This window comes from Suncus etruscus, chromosome 1, assembly GCF_024139225.1.
Source record: "Suncus etruscus isolate mSunEtr1 chromosome 1, mSunEtr1.pri.cur, whole genome shotgun sequence".
Lineage (NCBI taxonomy): Eukaryota > Metazoa > Chordata > Mammalia > Eulipotyphla > Soricidae > Suncus > Suncus etruscus.
In genome coordinates this window covers 72,573,904-72,590,003 of record NC_064848.1, presented here as the reverse complement: position 1 = coordinate 72,590,003, position 16,100 = coordinate 72,573,904, and the positions used below count along the sequence as shown (strand labels likewise).

The following is a 16,100-nucleotide window of genomic DNA, read 5'->3' as shown; positions in this document are numbered from 1 at the left end:
GAAAGGATGGTTGTTGAGAGAATATAGAATTTGACATATATGGGCCAGAGTGATAGCAGTAGGGAGTTTGCCTTTCATACGGCTGTCCCAGGTTCGATCCCTGGCATCTCAAGTGCCTGCCAGTAGTGATTTATTTATTTATTTATTTATTTATTTATTTATTTATTTATTTATTTATTTATTTTGGTTTTCGGCCACACCCGGTGGTGCTCAGGGGTTACTCCTGGTTATGCGCTCAGAAATCGCTCCTGGTTTGGGGTACTGACTAAATGGGACGCCGAAGGATCGAACTGCAGTCTGTCCTAGGTTAGCACGTGCAAGGCAGATGCCCTACTGCTTGTGTCACCACTCCGGTCCCAGGAGTGATTTTTTTTTTTAATATTTTATTTATTTTTTTAAAAGCACGTTTATATTTTAAAATACACATCTTCCATCATATATCATTACATCAAAAAGTATAGATCAAAGTTTTTTCACTCATTTAAAATGCAGTAAAATATCTCCATACAGATTCATCACAATTGTTCATGTATCTATAATTCTTTGTCAATACATTTAGTATAGTTCAAATTATACTTATAATCTTATATAACACATATTACATATATATCATACAATACCATAACAGGCAAAACAAATAAAAGCTAGGATAGAATCATTAGAATAATTAATAGATGTGATTTTTTTTCAAACAATATTTACTTTTTATTTTATTATTCCTATAAAATAATTTTTTTATAATTATCTTTATTTAAACACCGTGATTACAAACATGATTATAGTTGTATGTCCCAGGAGTGATTTCTGAGCACAGACCTAGTAGTAAACCCTGAGCACCGATGGGTATTAAACCCTCCTACCCACAAAAAAAGAATTTTGCATATGTATTAAGGATTTTTTTATTTCGTTTGCTCTTTTAAACTTGCCATTAATTTGAAAAAGTGGGAAAGTATTCATTATAAGGGGCAAAGCTGTTTGCTTGCTGTATTATAAATTGTGTCTATTTTGTGTATGTGTGTGAATTTACCTCCATTGCTGAGGATTCATTTATTAAGATGCTCTCTATAAATTGTAAAAACTTAGAAAATAAGCTTAAATAAGAGTTAAATGGAAAGTTTCGAGTCATCTCTTTGTTGGGGGGAGAGAGCATACCATCTGTATTCATCAGTTACTCCTGGCTTTCTGTTCAGGGATCACTCCTGTCAGGGCTTGGGGGACATAAGGTCCAGGGATCAAACCCAGACTAGCTGCATGCAAAGCAAGCACTCTACCTACTGTACTGTTGCCCTTCCCCATGTTTTTGTTTTCAAAAAATTATGGAATTGTCAACTTATTTTGTGATTTAGTTTTTTAATTTGACTTTCTTTGTACCCAAATCAGGGTTTTCCAAGGAGGAATTAACTTGGCTGCAGAACCTTCGAGGAGTTCCTCATGTCATCCAGACTCAACTTTCCCCGGTTCTTCTTTATCTTACAGACTTTGATCAGTTTATACATCATTGGGATGTAACAGAGGTATAAGAGCATTTATAAAGAAACTTAAAATTATTAAAATTGAGTTCAAAATTTAGTTTTTTATCAGCCACCAGTAGTTACATTGCCTTTATATGAGGCATTTATATTGGAGCTTATATTAGATTATATTGCTTTATTAGAGGTACAGAATATTATATACTACGATTTCAGTTCTCTACTTGGGGATCCTCCTGTTGGTGTTTGGGTGACTATATGCAGTGCTGGGAATTGAATTGGAGTCTACTATAGGTGAGGCAAGCACCAAAATCCCATACCACTTCTTATCTTGGCTAGGAGATAAAAAATAATTTTTTATTTTTGGGTCACACCCGGCAGCGCTCAGGGGTTACTCCTGGCTCTATGCTCAGAAATTGCCCCTGGCAGGGGACCATATGGGATGCTGGGATTTGAACCACCGTCCTGCATGAAAGGCAAACACCTTACCTCCATGCTATCTCTCCGGCCCCGGAGATAAAATTTTTTTTTTTTTTTTTGTTTTTGGGCCACACCCGGCATTTCTCAGGGGTTACTCCTGGCTGTCTGCTCAGAAATAGCTCCTGGCAGGCACGGGGGACCATATGGGACACCGGGATTCAAACCAACCACCTTTGGTCTTGGATCGGCTGCTTGCAAGGCAAACACCACTGTGCTATCTCTCCGGGCCCGGAGATAAATATTTTAAGAGAGTATTTCATCACTAGAAAGAGGAGAATGAGCAAATTGGACAACATAGATTTCTTTTTTCAAGCAGAGGATAGACTGATCTATAGGAAAGCGGAAAGACGGGCTTTTAAAGAATGATTTAGGGATTGAGGAGACTTATTTTAAACAGAAAAGAAGGTTTAGTTGTTGCTTTGGTCTTAAAATTTAATGTAGTTAAAGTTAAAAAGTTTTATTCCTGGGGCCAGAGAGATAACATGGAGGTAGGGCATTTTCATTACATGCAGAAGGATGGTGGTTTGAATCCCAGCATCCCATATGGTCCCTCGAGCCTGCCAGGAGCAATTTCTGTGTATAGAGCCAGGAGTAACACCTGAGCGCTGCCAGGTATGACCCAAAAGCCAAAAAAACGTTTTATTCCTTCCTTTTAAAAGTCTAGGTCAGGACCAGAGAGATAGCACAGCAATAGGGTATTTACCTTGCACTCAGAAGATCCAGGACTGACAGTGGTTCGAATTCCAGCATCCCATATGGTGTCATCTCGTCATCCCCCCAACTCTCCTTTCCTGTGCCTGCCAGAAGCGATTTCTGAGCACAGACCCAGGATTAACCTCTGGAGTGCCGCCGGGTGTGACCCCAAAACCAAAAGAAGAAAAAAATCTAGGTCACAAACCTTCTAAAAGAGCATAGCATATAGAAGCATTTTACTTAAAATAACTTTTTAGGAGCCAGAGAGATAGTACAGCGGTAGGTCATTTGCCTTATGTGCAGTTGACCCGCGAGGGATCAGTTTGATTTCCGGCATCCCATATGGTTCTCCAGCCTGCCGGGGCGATTTCTGAGTGCAGAGCCAGGAGTAACCCCTGAGTGCTGCTAGGTGCAGCCCCAAAACCAACCAAATCAATTAATAAACAAGCAAAAAAGTTTTTTTAATTGTGGTTGGGCAGCACCTCATAGTGCTCAAAGACCCAGGAACTTTTTTTTTCTGAATAACTATTTAGGTGTAGAATAGTGTGTGTTTTGTTATTTCTTTTCTTCCTTTTTTATTTCATTAACATTTTCCATAGGGACGATACCAGTTTGTACTTGACACCAGCAATGCACAGAATTTCTTTCTCTTGGAGCCAGAGTGATAGGGTAGCACAGCGGATAAGGTGTTTGCCTTGCACCAACCAACCTGGTACTGACCCAGGTTCAATTCCCAGTATCCCATATGGTCTCCTGAACCTGCCAGGAGTGATTTCTGAGCCAGGAGTTGCCCCTGAGTTCAGCTGAATGTGCCCCCCCAACCCCCCAAAAAGGACAAAAAAAACCAAAAAGAATCCTTCTCTATACCTTGCTTGTATTTGTTGTCTTTTTGACAGTGTGTCTATAGGTATAAGATTGTTATGATTAATTTTTCTTTCTACTTTTGCTACTTTCTGCTGTCGCCTTGGAGCCCTATCTAATTTGTTTGTTTGTTTGTTTTTTGTTTTTGGGTCGAACTCGGCAGCGCTCAGGTATTGCTCTTGGCAGGCTCAGGGGACCACATGGGATGCCAGGATTCAAACCACCGTCCTTCTGCATGCAAGGCAAATGCCCTATCTCCATGCTATCTCTCTGGCCCAGAGCCCCATATAATTTATTTTAACTTTTGATAAGTATATTTTGTAAAGCCAGGGCACCATTACATCATTATCATGAAGATTTGATCAGCTATATTTCTTTTCAATTTAATTTTTAAAACTATGAGATATAGTTAAAAAGCTGTCGATGGGGCCAGAGCAGTGACGGATAGGGTGTCTGCTTTGCACGCGCTAACCTAGGACAGACCGTGTGGTCCAATTCCCCAGAGTCCCATATGGTTCCCCCAAGCCAAGAGCGATTTCTGAGCACTATAACCAGGAGTAACCCCTGAGCGTCACCAGGTGTGGCCCAACCCCCCCCCCCAATAAAAAAGCTGTTGATGATTTTTAGTCATACAAAGTTCCAATATCTTTCCCTTCACTGCTGTACATTTAAACCTGCCTTCAATGTCAGCAGTTTTCCTCCCTCCAAGCTCCTACCATCAGACAGATACTTTTTCTCTTTTCCTTTTAGGCAGTGCAGTTTGCAATACTGTTACTGAAAGAATATCATGCTTGTTACTTTATCTCCTTTCTGCATCTAGTTCTTGTCCAAAGCAATCATTTCTAACTATCATTGTCAATAATGGTCCATTCTCTGCCCTGACTGCATTACCCCCTCTTTATGGCAAGCCTCCTACCATAAGACCAGTCATACTGGCCTTCATTTCTAGTCTTTGGGTATTCTCATCTGATGGTGGTGATGGTTTTTAATATTTTGCAAATAAATGTGGTCATCCTGTATTTGTCCATCTTCCTCTGACTCATTTCTTTTCACATAATTTCATGCCTATCCAGATATAAGCAAATTTCCTGAATTCATTTTTCCTAACAGATGTATAATATTTTATTGTGTAGATGTGCCAGTTTCTTTATTCACGCATCATCAATTAATGGGTACTTGGATTGCTTCCAGATTCTTCTGCCTATTGTGAATAGTATTGGACATAGGAGTACAGATGCTTTTCTACATCCTGTCTTTGGGTTCCTAGGGTATATCCCTAGAAGTGGTATTGCTCAATTTCTAGGTTTGTTTTTTTTTTTTTTCCTTTGAGGTATACCTGGTGGCCCTCAGGTTACTCCTGGCTCTACGATCAGAAATCACACCTGACAGGCTTGGGGGACCATAATGAGATGCTGGGGATCAAACCTGGCTCGTTCCTGGGTGGCTGCATGCAAGCAAACGCTTTACTGCTGTGCTTTTCTCTGGCCCCAATTTCTACTTTTTGAGAATATCCATATTGTTTTCCAATAGGCTAGATCAGTCAACATTTCCAACAGCAGTGGATGAGAGTCTCTTTCTCCCTACATTTATACCAGCACTGGTTGTTCTTGTTTTTTGTGATGTGTGCCAGTCTCTGTGGTATGAGATGGTATCTCATTGTCGTTTTGCATCTCTCTGATTGATGATATGGAACAGTTTTCTATGTGTCTTTTGTCCATTTGTATTTCTACTTGAGGAAGTTTCTGTTCCTCCCCCACATTTTGGGGAGGGGGCACATCCAGCGGTGCTCAGAGGTTATTCCTGGCTCTCACTCAGAAATTGCTCGTGGCAGACTGGGGGACCATATAGAATGCTGGGATCGAACTTGGGTCCATTTAGGATCAACTTGCAAGGCAAATGCCCTACTGCTGTGCTATCAGTTTGGCCCCACTTTCCCCATTTTTCGATGGGCTTTTGATTTCTTGTTAAGCTCTACCAGCCTCACATACCCTAGATGTTATAACCCTTGTCAGATGGGTGTTGGATAAATAATCTCTCCCATTCGATGGGTAGTCTTTATATCCTATATATATTCTTTTCGATGCAGAATCTTACTTTTATATGACCCCATTTGTTTGCTTCTACTCAGTGTTTCATCTTTAGAGATATCTTTCATGAATGCCTACGTTTTCTTCTGTTTATCTTATGGATTCAGGTCTGATATCAAGCTTTTTAATTCATTTTGAGTAAGAATTAGAAAGTCATTTTTTTTTGCACATAGCTGACCATTGTTTTCAGCACAACTTGTGGAAGAGGCTTTGCTTGTTCCACTTTATGTTTTTTGCTCTTTTTATAGAAGACTAACTGGTCATACACCTGAGGTCTGTCTTAGGATTAGTAGTGTTTTTTTCTTTTAATAATGGTTTTTTGTTGTTGTTGTTGTTTTGTTTTGTTTTTGCGCCATTCCCGGTGACATTCTGGCTATGCACTCAGAAATCACTCTTGGCAGGCTTGGGAGACCATCTGGGATGATGGGGATTGAATCCAGGCCATTCACATGCAAGGGAAATACCCTACCCACTGTACCCACTGGCCCTTCAGCTGTATTTCTGAGGTGAACATTGTTGGCAAAGAACACCTTGACAGTTAGGTTGCTGACTTTGAAGTGGGAGGATATAAGTTAGGGAAAAAAACCCTAAAGTAAAATTTTTTTTTTGTTTTTTGGCCACACCCAGTGGTGCTCTGGGCTTACTCCTGTCTCTGCAGTTAGGATCACTCTTGGCAGGCTTTGAGGACCATATGGGATGTTGTGGAACAAACCTGATCTGCTTCATGAAAGGCAAACGCCTTGCCCCAAACCCAAAGTTTTATTTTCAGTTTGTTGAACATCTTAGATGAAGATTTCAGATTTCTGTTGAATAAGTCATGATATATGCATGTTGATTTTGTTTGTGAAAGTGTTTGAATTATGTATATTTATTTTTTACATCTTTAGTATAAAAATTTGAACTAGTTTATTAGTAAAATGATTTGCTTAAATTTGTTGTAGTTTTTTTATGTGTTTTTTTGTTCGTTTTGTTTTGGGCCCACATCATCTGATTTATTTTATTTTTGGAGGGGTTTGGTTTTTGGGCCATACTGATGGCACTCAGGGTTTAGTCCTGGCTGTGCTTAGTGATCACTATTAACTGTGCTCAAGAGATCCTATAGGGTGCTGAGGATCGAGTTTTGTTGCCTTTTTTAGCTGCCTACCTGATGGAATTTTATTCACAAATTATTGTTCAGAACTGAAGGATCAAAGCAAAGTGTCTTCCTTGTCTTCCCAAATAATAAATGATCTTTTGTTTTTCTTATCCTAGAGGTAGCAAAACTACACTGATTTAAAACCTGGAGTTTTTCTAACAGAAAATTCTGAAGAATAGTAAAAGATCAGTCTTTAAGGAATAGTTTGTTTGTATGTGGTCCACATCAAGTGGTGCTCAGAAGCCACTCTTACTCATTTGCTCAGGGATTTCTCCCAGTAGTGCATACTTATGGGACAATATGATGCAGGAGTCAGACCTGGACCTCCTACTGCAAAGCATGTACACTTGGCATTTGAGATGTTGTCCTTGTTCCTATACTCTTTAATTTGGGTGAAATTTTGGACCATACCTAATGGAATTCAGTGGCCATTCTTGGCTCTGTGCTCATGAGTGACCCCTGTCATACATTAGTGGTGCCAAGGATTAACCCTGGGACAGCTCATGTGCAATGCAACTGTTCAGTCTGCTGTTCTCTTGCCTTGATCCAAATTATTTAAAACAAGTTCTTGATACTGCACTCAATTAGTCTGAAGTTTGTATTAGTAGGTTTATGAGAATTAAAATCACAAATACTAAGGTTTTGTGCCCTGCCCTCTCTCCAAGTGAAGCTCTTTTCCTTTAGAATTAATAGTACTTTGGTGTTTCTCTTGAGTATGGTGATAGACCCCTCCTCTGCCCCTGGGGCCCTCCCTGGGACATCCTGAAGTGGGGCAGTAACCTTAGAGTGGAGAAAGGGCACTTTTTTCCTTTGTTCACTTAGAAAAGGGAACTTTAGCGGCCAAATTGTGATTCTCCCCCATGTCCTCAAAGGAGAAAGTGGGTCAAGTAAATTTGGGAACCCCTGTTACTTACTGCTTAATTCCTTTTACTTTGGAGGAACAGAAGCATCTTTTAAAATATTTTCCTTTCTAGGGCTGGAGTGTTAGCACAGTGGTAGGGCATATGCCTTGCATGCTGCAACCCTGTAGACCCAGGTTTGATCCCTGGCATTACCATATAGTCCCTTGAGCCTGCCAGGAGCTATTTCTAAGCGCAGAGCCAGAAATAACTCGAGTGCCACCGGTTGTGGCCCAAAAACCAAAAGAAAAAAGTTGTTTTTTTTTTCCTTTCTAAAGGAAAAACTTTCTATTTTTTCCTTCCTTCCTTTTCTTTTTGTCTTCACTGTTTTTGCAGTGCCCCCTCCCCCTGGGTTGCACACGGACCTAGCCGCAGTCCACTCACATTATAGTTGTGATACATGCCAGGAGCTGCACATCAAGTTGCAATCCATGTTTCAGCACTCGGCCATGGTACTCACCAAGGTTCACACATCCCTGTTTTGGATGATGCTTACACACCTCTGATGTGGCTGGAAATCACTTGTAGCACCAAGGATTACAGTCAGGGCTGTTGGGGTCTTCCTTGACATACGGCTGACCACAGAAATCTGAACCGACCAAAGTGCTCTAAACCCTAGCTGCTTAAACTGGAGTCATGAGCCCATGTGGGTCACAGCTTTGGAAAAGTTTGCTCTTTATTCTATATTCATGATTTGTTACTAGTAAGTGTTTACTTAGTGTGCCTCTTTTAGGTACTTGTGTACCTGGGTCATGTAAAACTCTTGGATGAGAAGAGGTGCCAAGTGGAAAAAGTTTAAGGATCCCTGCTCTAGGCCTCTGACTAGTCTCTTTCTCCAGAACCCATCATCAGAATTCATTGAACACTACTTTTTGGTTTAGAAGTATTTTTCTTCTCTGTCCCACCTGACAGTGCTCAGGGCTAACTCCTGGCTCTGTGCTCAGAAATTACTTCCAGTGGTACTGCTAGGGTAGGGAAGGGAGACCATGTGCAGTGCTGGCTGCATGTTAAGAGAAGTGCCTCTGTACAATCTCTCTGACCCTGTAAGTATTTTTTTACAGCACATTAACTCACCAAATGGAAGGTTTTCTGTCAACCATTCCTTCATATCTATCATGTTTCTGTGGCACCACAAATTATGGTTGATGGTAGGACAGTTTGTGACCTGAAAGAGGAATTTCTTGTTTGATTCACGTTATGACATTTAATAGGACGAGCTCAATATTAGTAAATGTTTAATGACTTATTTGGAGGGTTAATATTTTGTTAATATTTGTTAATATTTTGTAGTTAATATTTACATCTGATTTTTATATGTTAAGTCTCTAATGTATTGTATTATCTAGAAATGATAGGTTAAATTTTAAATAAAGTATTGAAGTTATTTCTGACTTAAAATTTGGTTACTGGTTTTTTCTTCTGACAGACAGTTTGTCACAGTTTACTGGTTATCCCTGCCCGAAGCCAGTGCTTTGAAATCCTGCAAAGTGCCATCAGTAGGCATTTGGTAAATATCCTTTTATATTTGTTACCAAGAAGAAAGCACAGAATGGGGGCCGGGCGGTGGCGCTGGAGGTAAGGTGCCTGCCTTACCTGCGCTAGCCTAGGAGACGGACCGCGGTTCGATCCCCCGGCGTCCCATATGGTCCCCCAAGCCAGGAGCGACTTCTGAGCGCATAGCCAGGAGTAACCCCTGCGCGTTACCGGGTGTGGCCCAAAAACCAAAAAAAAAAAAAAAAAAAAAAGAAAGCACAGAGTGTCATTGGTTTAGATTGGGTTTGACATCTCAAGGAGAGTGTGAATATCAGGAAAGTTAGGCTTAATGTCCCTCTTCTGTCACAGAAGAGACAAACAGGTATTTTCCCAGTGCTTTTACTAATGAAATTTGTGATTTTTTTAGGCACGTCCCCTTTTTAGGATCTGACCTTTTACACTTGTTTAGTGAAGATTCTTCAAAATTATACTTTAGGTAATCCTAAATTATAATGATTTAATTCATTAATCTCAACCTTTTCTCCTACTGTTGGTCCCCTTCCAACTTTGTTTCCTTACTGTGATTCCGATGTCCTACTGATTGTCCCCCTAGTCATGCTCCTTGACCCCCTTGGAATATCTTGGGGACTAACAGTGGCCCATATGGCTTCTGGTTGAGAAGTGCTGGTTTAATTTACATGAGCCTGATGCCGCTTACTGGGATCCAACATCTCTACTCAATTGAATTTCCCCCTAGAAGATTTGGGTTCCAAGTTAGGAAACAGGCTAACAGATTTGTGAGTTGGTCACTGGAATGCAGTGAGCTCAGCCATGAGACCTATATGTCTTCTTGCTGGAGGTTGCCTAATGTTAACTTCACAGGAGAGGTCCCTGGCTTATTGCTTTTGATTTGCTCTAGTGTTCATAGTTTGGACTTTTAACTTTTTTTTATAATGAAGTGCAAATAAGAGCTTGCGATGATCTTCCAGGGACTTTCATTTGTTAACCTCTGGGTATATCCACACCCTCTTTTCTCTTACGAAATGTTATTTTCCTTGAGTTTTTAATTCCCAGTATTATTTTCTCTCAGCTGTTTAATTTTGAAGCCTTAGTGTAACCCCACCCATTCACTACTATAATTAATGTCTTTCTAAGGCTGCATTCATTTTTCTAGACATATCATTCCATGTTGGCTATTATTTTCAAGCAGTCTGGAGAAGTCATAGATTTTCATAGAAGACATAGTTTTCAACCATTGGCCTTCAGATGTGTGCTGGTCCACAGGCATAAAACAGTTGGGCCATGGATCTCTCGTAGGGTTCATTAACTGCCAGTGCCTAGGTAGTTGGTATCAGTTCTCATGTACATAGAGATTGAGAAACTAGCTTTTATATGGACATGGGGCAATGAAGCAGCCAACTTAGTATCTTACTAAGTTCAGTACAGGTATTTTCCCAACTCACGACTTAATAACTAGCTAATTTAGAAGTGGAATGGAAGGTGAATTGTACAATGAAATCTGATTTACATCTTATTTGTGATGCTAGATCAGTTTCCAGTATGAATATTCATGAATATTCTTTTTTTTTTTTTTTTTTTGGTTTTTGGGTCACACCCAGCAGCGCTCAGGGGTTACTCCTGGCTCTATGCTCAGAAGTCACCACTGGCAGGCACAGGGGACCATATGGGATGCCAGGATTCGAACCACCGTTCTGCTTGTAAAGCAAACACCTTATCTCCATGCTATCTCTCCAGCCCCCAGTATGAATATTCTTAAGACATTATTTTGGTGTGATTGCTGAAAGCAAGATTTTCTTTGGATTTATATTTAATCTTTTAAACAATGAATTTGCTAGCCAGTAATAAAAAAGTATAGGTTCAGAAAATAGGCATTGTATATTTGTGTGCCTTTAAAGTTACTTAATTTGGGGATTAAATTCGGAAAGGAAAATGGGGGTTTAAGGTGTTTCCCGTATGAATATACTAGTTGTCGGTAGAAAGGACATAAAGTTAAAAGTGCTTAATGGGACCTGATTTTCTTTGGGGAAGAAAGGACTGTTGTGAAAAGGTGATTAATCTCACTTTTCTCTGCCTAGGTTGGCTTGGCTGTAATTCCTGACAGCACAGTTGGCTGTATTTTGGGTGTTATATGTAAACTTCTGGATCATACGTGTGTACTTAGTGAGACTCTGCTGCCATTTTTGGCTTCTTGTTGCTACAGTCTTCTTTATTTTTTGCTTACTTTAGAGAAAGGAGAAGCAGAACATCTAAGAAAGAGGTAATGGCTTTTTATGTTTCTCAACTAATTTTTCTCTGACCTGCTTCTTTACACACCCCACCCCCAAAACAAATTAAGATGGGAATAAAAGAGAATCGTATTTGGAAATATTTTAAATTCTCTTTCAGAGTTTATATAAATGTAGTTAGATTTTGTTTCATGAATTCACTTTGTTGTAGTGATTTTTGTTTTTTCCTTTAAGCTATCTACAGATTGGGAAAAGATTGTTAAATTTCTTGAGTGCGTTCCTCATTAACAGTGCTGTGAACTAGCGAAAAAAATTCTGCCTTTAGAAGTGTGGGCTTATTAAAGCCTTTATATTTTCTTTTGGGTTTCATTAGGAATAGTAAGGGTGGAATTTTAAATTCTTGGAGTTAGGAAAATTGTTCTGAGGTACTGGTATTTTAATTAGTCGGTATTTTTACTCATATAATATTCAGACTAAAGCTTCTAAGATAGTTTGGAAGATTTTAATTTTAAAATAGCATTTCTTTGTTTATGTTCTTATTGGTGTGGCTGGTTAAAGAAATTGATTTCAGACTTTTTAAAGAAGGTGTTATTTAAATTCTTGACTTACATTAGTTGCTGTTGCTGCAGTGACTAGGGGTTGCACACTTGGGTTGTGGCTCTCACTCACTTGTTGAGATGTGTTGGAGATTACGTTGTTGTATCACTGGGATCACATTTGGCATGTGGAGCAATTGGGGGTGCATTTCACTGTTGAATGTCTGCAAGGTTGGTACGGTACTACAGCTGATTATTTTGAAAAATATAACATAATCATATAAAGATACATTCTATCCCCTGTTAACATACTGACATTTCCCTTTTCTTTCATTTATTGAACTTCAGATTGTCATGAAAATATTACGAACTTAATTGTTAAGGAGATATTTATATAGTTTAAAAATTAATTATGGGGCTGGAGACTAGTATAGGGGTTAAGTTTCTTTGCCTTGCACATGGGTCTCCACATATGGCTCCTTGAGCACTATCAGGAGTGATTCCTGAACGTAGAGCCAGAGGTAAGACTTGAGCACAGTGGATATAGGCTCCTTTTCCCTAAAAAAGTAATTATAAACTGAAAAAATAAACTAAATAGCCTTTTATCCATTTCCAGGTGTAAGAGTAGAACTTTTTTTTTAATGTATTTAATTTAGGGTACCAGAGTGATAGCACTGTGGTAGAGCATTTGCCTTGCATGCTGCTGACCTGGTACGAATCACATTTGATCCCCAGCATCCCATTTGGTCCCCCAAGCCTGCCAGGAGCTTTTTTCTGAGCACAGAGCCAGGAGTAACCACTGAGTGCTGCTGGGTGTGGCCAGTTCAGGAATGATCTCTGGCATTCCATGTGATTTCCCCCAAGCACCACCAGATATGGCCCACCAAAATAAACAATTTTTTTTGCATAAAAGGAATCATATCTTGTGTGTGTGTGTGTGTGTGTGTGTATGTGTGTGGTTTTAATCTCAACATCTTGAAAATCACTTGCATTAATTCAGAAACACATTTTATTTACTTTGTTTCTGTGTGTCAGGTATCTACAAATTTCTTTTAAGGAGTAAATATTAAATTTAGGGCCTTTGGGTCATAGATTTCTGCCACAACTTCTCAACAGTGGGAGTAAGAAAGTAGTGATAAGGGCCGGGAAGGTGGCGCTAGAGGTAAGGTGTCTGCCTTGCAAGCGCTAGCCAAGGAAGGACTGCGGTTCGATCCCCCAGCGTCCCATATGGTTCCCCCAAGCTAGGGGCAATATCTGAGCGCTTAGCCAGGAGTAGCCCCTGAGCATCAAATGGGTGTGGCCCGAAAAACCAAAAAAAAAAAAAAAAAAAAAAAAAAGTAGTGATAAGTAGAAGAAAGCAATAGGTAAATGATGGGTGTCCAGAAAGACTATTTAGGGACCAGAGAGATACAGCACAGCGGTAGGGAGTTCGCCTTGCATGATCCAGGACAGACCTGGGTTCAATTCTCCGAATCCAATATGGTCCCCCGAGCCTGCCAGGAGCAATTTCTGAGAGCAGAACCAGGAGTAACCCCTGAGTGCTGCTAGGTGTGGCCCAAAAACAAACAAATAAACCCACCTCAAAACGGAGAGACTATTTACAATTGTGGGAAACTTAGCATTAAGGATTGTTTTGCATCCTAGAGCCCCTTGATTGATTGCCAACATCATAGAATTCCCTGAGTGCTGCAGAGTATGACCCCAAAACAGTATCCAAACCTTTATTTACAAATACTGCTGTGAATGGGTAGGCTGTGTGGTTCAGTTCCCCCTCTATAGCATTCTGTTACATAAACATGTCTTTTTTCAGTTACTTATTTTACCGCGATGCTGGAAATTAAACCTCGAGTCTCATACAGATTCACATTGGAGCCACATTGCTGGCATAATTTAAATTTAAGATGGCAAGTACTACTTCATGGTTTTAAACTATCTCAGTATCTCAATTTATGAATTGTATGTGTTACATATTTATCGTTTCCAGTCATTTGAAATCTAGTCCCCTTATTGCAACTTTCGTAGGCAGTTCCAAAGATCTCTAGCAACTTCCTACCAGAGGAGCATCCTCATCTGACTTTCTATGCTGCCTGAGTGTGTGTATGATACTGAATGTAAATGCTTTAGATGGGGCGTGCCTAGCAGTACTCACAGGATCTTGAGCTGTTAAGGATTGAATCTGGGCCTCCCAACATGCTCAGGCTGCTCTCTCCCCAGTCCCTAAGTTGTTGTATTTCATAGTATTCTATATTGGATATTGGAATGGACGATGGTATGTATAGAACACTGATCATCTATCTCATGATGATACTAATCCGTAATAAGTTAACTGTTGGCAGCCAGAACCTTGAATATTTAAGTCCTTTTTGGCTATTCCTACTAGATTAAATTTTTTGACTCTTATAGATAAGAGTTGCCGGCTAGTTGCCAGTCAGTTTCTGGGAGTCTGATTTCACACATCCTGGTTGAGAATAAGGCTTAAATGATTCAGGTTCAGAAATGTAGCCACTGTATCTTGAAGCTGTTGTCTCTGCTGCATAGCAAATTAGGTTGCCTTTATGGTGTAGGCTTAGTATTTATCCTACTTGAAATTTAGTATCCTAGTTTGATCTTAAAGCCACTCAATGTGGGGCCGGGCGGTGGCGCTCGAGGTAAGGTGCCTGCCTTACCTGCGCTAGCCTAGGAGACGGACCGCGGTTCGATCCCCTGGCGTCCCATATGGTCCCCCAAGCCAGGAGCGACTTCTGAGCGCATAGCCAGGAGTAACCCCTGAGCGTCACCGGGTGTGGCCCAAAAACCAAAAAAAAAAAAAAAAAAAAAGCCACTCAATGTTTTCTTTAGCTCTTTATTTCTCTTAACCTCTCCATTTCTTTCGATTCTCTCCTTCAAAGAATCCTCTTAAGCATAGGGAGATTATTCATACTGTCCTCTGCTTCTGAACTGCAACTTTGCTAATTATTTAACAATGTTGAGTTTTAGTTACATTATTGTTGACCTATTTTGGATTTTTACTTGGTTGTCATTTTTGTTTGTTGCTGACTTACTGGTATTACTTTTTTCTGTCATGTTCTATTTCCCTCCCCGAGAATTTTCCTCCTTTTTTCAGGGGAGGGTGTGCTCTGGTTTGTGTTTGATTGTGTTTAAGTAGCTAATTTATTGCGTTCTAGCTCTTCTGTAACTCTATGCTTAGTGAAAGATCTAAGGAGGTTTCCGAACATCTCCCTATGTATTTGCATTTTTCTGGCTTCTAGCGATAAGGAGGGAACCCAGCTTTAGCTTCCAGTTTCCTGCACTTGGGGCCTGAAGGTTCAGCTTCCAATACTGTTGGATATTAACAAAAAGCTTTAAAATCCCAGATCCCGTTTTGCAACTTTGAGTCGCTATGATTTACAGCACTTACAGATTTCTACTCATTCTGGCTGTTGAGCTTGCCTGTGGGTTTTTTGATTTGGGACACATCTTTCCAGTGCTTATTAGGGGTTACTCTTAGCAATATTTGAAGGAGGGTGGAAAGGAGAGGGATGACCTGGGGATTGACATCAGGGCTTCTGTTTTCCAACTTACTGCATTTTCTTCATGATCCTTGGGTATTTATCTTTTTTATTTTATATGGGGGCTAGAGAGATAGGTATAGGGAGTAACACATTCGCCTTGCTTGTAGGTGGTCCTAGTTTAATCTTCAGCACTACATAGTACAGTACATAGCACCACAGGCACTGCTAACTGTGGCCTCAAATCAAAGAAAAACTATTTAGTTGGGAGCTGGCTCATTGAGCAGATTGCATACTTTGCTCTATTCCTGGCATCACATCGTCTCCTGAGCACTGTGCCAGGAGTAGCCCCTGAACATCATTTGGTGTGGTCCAGAACAAGTAAGGTATATAAAATGCCCCTTTTTTGTGTTTGGAGTAGAAGGAGTGTTTGGCTTCACCAGAAGCTTGCAGGTTTAGCAAGCCTGAGTTAATTGCAAGGCAAATGCTCCTCCACTCCCTGTTCTGTCGATCTGGCCCTTCCTTTTTTGTTGTTGCTTTTGTTTTGAGACCATGCATAGTGATATTCAGGGGTTACTTCTGGCTCTGCTCAGGAATCATTCCAGGTGGTCTGGGCTGTGCAGGGGTTGTATTATGGGAAGCTGCAGGGATGGAACCCAGGTCAACCCTATGTAAAGCAAGCCCCTTGCTCATCGTTTAACCTGCTATACTATTTCTCTTGCCACCTTGAGTC

At 40.3% G+C, this 16,100-nt stretch overlaps 1 protein-coding gene across 4 annotated transcripts in view; it reads left to right on the top strand.

The window, feature by feature from the left end:
• TEX10 (testis expressed 10) overlaps positions 1-16,100 on the top strand; it is a 60,142-nt gene that overhangs the window by 42,124 nt on the left and 1,918 nt on the right. For 3 of the 4 annotated variants that reach the window (XM_049770056.1, XM_049770066.1, XM_049770049.1), the window contains 3 exons: positions 1,381-1,514; positions 9,051-9,131; positions 11,194-11,375. In XM_049770056.1, the coding sequence (XP_049626013.1) occupies positions 1,381-1,514; positions 9,051-9,131; positions 11,194-11,375 (397 nt within the window). Of the gene's footprint in view, positions 1-1,380; positions 1,515-9,050; positions 9,132-11,193; positions 11,376-16,100 lie in introns of those variants that run through there. The other variant, XM_049770074.1, reaches the window with a different exon arrangement.